Source organism: Lampetra planeri, chromosome 2 (genome assembly GCF_965212315.1).
Source record: "Lampetra planeri chromosome 2, kcLamPlan1.2.h2, whole genome shotgun sequence".
Lineage (NCBI taxonomy): Eukaryota > Metazoa > Chordata > Hyperoartia > Petromyzontiformes > Petromyzontidae > Lampetra > Lampetra planeri.
Window position 1 is genome coordinate 11,963,934 of NC_136108.1, and position 5,175 is coordinate 11,969,108.

General features: G+C 47.5%; 1 protein-coding gene across 1 annotated transcript; it reads left to right on the forward strand.

The window, feature by feature from the left end:
• Positions 1-2,311: 2,311 nt before the first annotated feature.
• LOC144733521 (protein reprimo-like) lies at positions 2,312-3,319 on the forward strand. Its single transcript, XM_078615458.1, has one exon. It carries the CDS (start codon positions 2,363-2,365, stop codon positions 2,687-2,689), a length of 327 nt encoding a protein of 108 aa, XP_078471584.1. The 5' UTR covers positions 2,312-2,362; the 3' UTR covers positions 2,690-3,319.
• Positions 3,320-5,175: the final 1,856 nt, after the last annotated feature.

The following is a 5,175-nucleotide window of genomic DNA, read 5'->3' on the forward strand; positions in this document are numbered from 1 at the left end:
GGGATCGAACCCACGATCTCCTGTATGTCAGGCTAGGTGATTAACATCTCGCCACTGTGGCACTCCTATATCGTGTGGATTTAGATAATGAGAATAAGAATGTATCTCATTAAGCACAAAAAGGTCAGGATACAGGTAAGACACAAACATCATTTGCACAGGTTGTACAAAGCACACCCTGTTTCTGTATGCACGGGGAACAACTAATACAAGACAATCAGCCTCAGCACGTTTAGGCAGTGATCAAATAGACGAGCAGCCAAGTCAAAAATGTACTCCAAAAATTCACAACAATCTATCTTTAAAACTAAAAACACACATTGGTTTCCATCAGAAATATTCATCATCAAGGTGTTATTATTTTTCTTCTCCTCCAACTTCAACATTAGTCATGCTGGCAAGAGACCGCATGAAGTGAAGTCAAAGTAATTTACTCACCGCTGATTCCACGGGGTCCATTGTGACACAAGCTGATGCCAGTAGCTGACCTGCACTCTGGTGACCAGTTCATTACCCTTCCGCACCACGGCAATGTACCAAACGCGACCTTCAGCTGCTGTACAAAGTCTCTCCGTACATAGCCCCGTGATTATATTTTCCACTGTTAACAAATGGTGACAGGCCATTTCGTCTCGGCACAATGCAGCCCTTACAAAGCGGCCTCCCCTTCAGCCACGTGTGACCTCCTCCTCCACACTCGTGCAGCTCCTTCCACCAACACTTTCTGCCTCTAACTGCCTTTAAAACAAGCTCTCCACGTCGACCACTCCACCTCCGTCACTCCACTACCCCACCACTCCAAGCTGCCTCCACGCAGCAGCTGACCGCCACTTCAAAGCACCTCGCGGTCTCTTAAGCGGACCTCTTTGCTTGTCAACTCGATAGCCCTCCCCTGGCGTCATCCCAGAGTCACGCTGCACGACTGACCAGCTCTTTCGCAAGCCCCCAGTTCATCGTGCTAAACGTTTTGACCATTTGGACTGTCGTAGGACATAGGCAAGCAGGAATATAACTGGCGGTGGTGGCTCTGCGCGCCTTTGATCATTCAGTGCCGTGGAGGCGAGGTTTGGTGGGTCACACAGAATTGGATGTCGAGGTGCCATAACCCTGGCTTGCCAGGAGAAGGCGGCACAGCAAATGTGGACTCACAACTGTTGTTGTCTGTATGGGCTAAAGTGTTTGACCCGAGTACGCGTGGTTCTTTCATCCGGTTTCCTCCCACATGCAAACAACTCATTAATCGACCGAAAACACCTTAATACATCGAGGACCGCAGAGCCTTGGTTTGTTTTTGGGCGCCCCGCTCACCAACGTGATTGCCTTCCCGGTTGTCTGCGCCTCCGACTCGTTTTGTCTCCACGAGAGTGAACGAAAACTGTGCGCGTTACGAGTTGAACACGTGGATGCGCGCGTGTGCACGTTGCATTTAATCCGTGTGAGTTTGCACACCACACACCGTGACAGTGGTCATGGATTGCGCGCGCGTTGTGTACGCCTAACATACGCGACTCGTCGTGCCATCATTGCAGTTGACGTACAAGTCCATATGTTCACGTGGTGCTTCGTGTGCAATCACCCATTCATACACGGGTGGCATCTAAATACCGCATCATCCGGATTTTGAGAGGCTCCGAAAAGACGCACCCCAAACCTGTGCCATGTGTCAATAACATTAAACAAATATCAACAACAACACAGGCATTCGCCACGAAGTGGCGCTTGTGCCAGGCTATGTGCACTTTTAACAAAATGTCATCACACACACACCGGTCGGATTATAAGACGCAACCCCCAACTTTTGCGCTCAAATACAGGGAACAAAAAAAGATGCCGTCATATAATCCGGGGAATACGTTGACTGTGGCATCACCATAATTAAAACAAAATTATCGACTAAAATATATATCTATTTTGTTTCAGTATCCTAGCATTTCCCCGATATTATCTCAGCGTGATCTATACAGCCTCCTCCTCCGAGGCACCACGACTCCCCAACCCACCCCAACCCTCTTCCACCCCCGCCACCTACACGTGGTCTCTTCCGAAGTCTTTTAAAGCTCCGTGACATGGAAGAGCTGCCAGAATCAAAACCAGCGGCACCGGGACGAGTCACGCGCGCCACTGCACCCCCTCCTCCTCCTCCGCTTTGGCCAGAGCTTCTCTCTCCATCTCTCTCCTCCAGCTCCTCCAGCGTGAGTGAAGACGCGTTGCTCCCCAATGCGCTCGAGGACGCAGTGAGCAAGAGAGTTCACCGAGAGCTCTGTCTCTCTCTCTCTCTCGCTTGCGTGGTGTGCGTGGAGCTCGCTGCTTGGCGCCTGTTGGGAGGCGACGGGGTGCCCCTCTGCAGCGTCGTGCGGCGAAGATGAACGCGAGCGCAGTGCTCAGGGCTGCCCTGAACATCAACCAGAGCAGCGGCGTCCAGACGTCCAGCTGCTGCGACCGGGCACTGGTGGTGGTGTCCGACGACACGTGGCCTGGATCCTCGTCTGCCGAGCTGGAGGAGCGCAGCCTCTACATCACGCGCGTCGTGCAGATCGCCGTCATGTGCGTGCTCTCCATCACCGTGGTGTTCGGCATCTTCTTCCTGGGCTGCAACCTCCTTATAAAGTCCGAGAGCATGCTCAACCTCCTGGTCAAGGAGCGGAGACCTTCCAAAGAGGTGGAGGCGATCGTGATCGGAAGCATGTGAAGAAGTGCGGGAGAGACGCTTCACTCCCCCCGTGTCCCACCAACCCCAGGCTGAGGACCAAATCTCAGCCGCTCGTGGATATGGAAGAGCGTTTGGCCATTGGACACTTGATTTGGAACTGCGTCTGCGCCGACTGGAACTGTGGTTTACACTCTCGTGGGTATTCAAGAACGAGAAATGGTGGGGACATGCTCACGCACGTTTTTTTTTATTGTTCGATGTAGTGTGTAAAATAATCCTGCCTTGGCGAAATTTATAACACCTGTGCTGCATTTTCAAAAAGGACGTAACGAGTATACGGATTTAATTCATGTGATGCCTAAAGCAGGATCACCGAGAATTAAAACCTTAAGTTATGTTTAAATCGTCAGTGCCGTTTTCCTCTCCGAAGTCGTGCTACTACCGTGTACTTACTTGCGTTACTCATGATTGATTATTTTGAGAATGTATACATGTTCGGTCGTGAGCGGTACAAAGGTCATGACAATTAAAACAAAGTTGTTGTACATATTCAGAGATTTCGATTTAAAGCTTTCGTGATTGCAGGGATTCATCTTCTTGGTTCTTTCGGTAAAGTCACGTAGAAGGGAAGTAATAAAATAATAAAAATAAAACATAATAAAATAATTCTCACGACGTTTCGGCCACAACGCAAGCAGCCGTCCTCACCGTCGTGAGAATTATTTTATTATGTTTTATTTTTATTATTTTATTACTTCCCTTCTACGTGACTTTACCGAAAGAACCAAGAAGATATTCAGAGATCGTTAATCTGATTTCTGGCGTGCGCTGCGCGATCCTCAATTATCCTCTGCAGGGCGATCCATTCGTAGACACACCGTGGATTTCTCATGACCACGTTTCAAACCAACAGGTGATCGAATAACGCGAAGACGATAGCTCCATGTCTCACAGAGGAGAGTGTTCAAATATGTAGCAAGTGAACTTTATTGATATTGGTGATGGACATGCAGAGAACATTAACGCAAACGTTGCCTATTATATATAGATTTTCTCTCCTTTGAATGCAGTGTTATTAACAAGCGTGTTGGGCATTTTAAAATTATTATCTGTGGTTGCGCACCGTGGCGAAAGCTGTATCGCTATCTTAAACTGTAATTTCCTTTAAAATATTTTCCCATATATATTTACAAGTAGGATATCTATAAATGGACCACCCTATAGCTCTTTGAACCCAGTGAAACTTTTCATTCGGAGATTGGTTTAGCATTGAGGTAATGTCTTATTCGTATGGACTATTAACCGTGTTTATACGAGGAAGGGACACTATATATTGGTCGCAATGTTAAACATGTGTTTACGGTACTTATTAAACGATTAAACGGCAGCGTGTGCGATTTCAAATGCAGTGTATTTGGTATTCATTGCTGTACAATTATAAAGTATACAGTATATCGTGTCTTCTAGATTTGAAGCTTTCATGACTGCAAGGATTCATATTCTTAGGTTTTTTCGGTAAAGTCACGTAGGTAAATAATTAAAATTAATAAAATAAAATAAAAATCACGACGTTTCGGAGGCAACACAAGCTTTCGTCTTCAGGTGGAACCGTCACAGCATGATAGCTGTATCAAGGTACAGCTATCGTGCTGTGAAACGTGATTTTTATTTGACTTTTATTAATTTTAATTTTTTACCTACGTGACTTTACCGAAAAAAACCTAAGAATATATGTCGTGTCTGTTTTACGTGGGAGGGTAGAGCGGTGGTGGTGCGGTGGTTAACTCATTACGCTCCATGAACCCCGGCCACCGCAGTTGGATTCCTGGCCACGGCTCACGGGCATCAGTGGCGAGTGATTACTATCTAAACGAGTCCTTCCCAGGCGTCCTCCTTCGCCAACCCGCACTGACCAGCGTGGTGAAGTATGGTCAAACGACCCCCAAAAGCGTCATCAACTCGTGGATTGAGAATGGCTATAATGTATTTGTCCTGTGTCTCTATACTCTGCGTGTAGCGTGCATCCTTGTTGGGCAAATCCGTGCAACTTGTATGAATGCAGACGACTGATTTCAGTGTATACTTTTAGCCCACTTGTTAATTAAATGTAGTAAAAAATAAATAAACCTTTCACAACGCTGTCATTTCATACCTCTTCATTAACGGCGGATGCTATTATTTTTGGTACTGGGTAACAGCGCAGCGCAAATTGCGTCATTCAGTATCGAGCTGTGAGTATACGTGTTCAAGTACAGCCCTGTTCATCCACTGCTGGATGATGATTCTCCATACGCCGTGCGGGTCACAGAGGTCGTATGCCCATACTTCACCATGCTGGTCAGTGCCGGTTGGTGAAGGAAGGCGGGAGAGCATGGACGTTGGAGCACAGTATGGTACAACGCTGTCCCGACACCAGCACATGAGTCCGAATTTATGCATGGAGACTGCCCATCCAACCGCTTTCCAGGCCCACACATGCTTAGCTGCCGAGATCTGACGAGATCGATCGTATTGCGGCAGAGGCG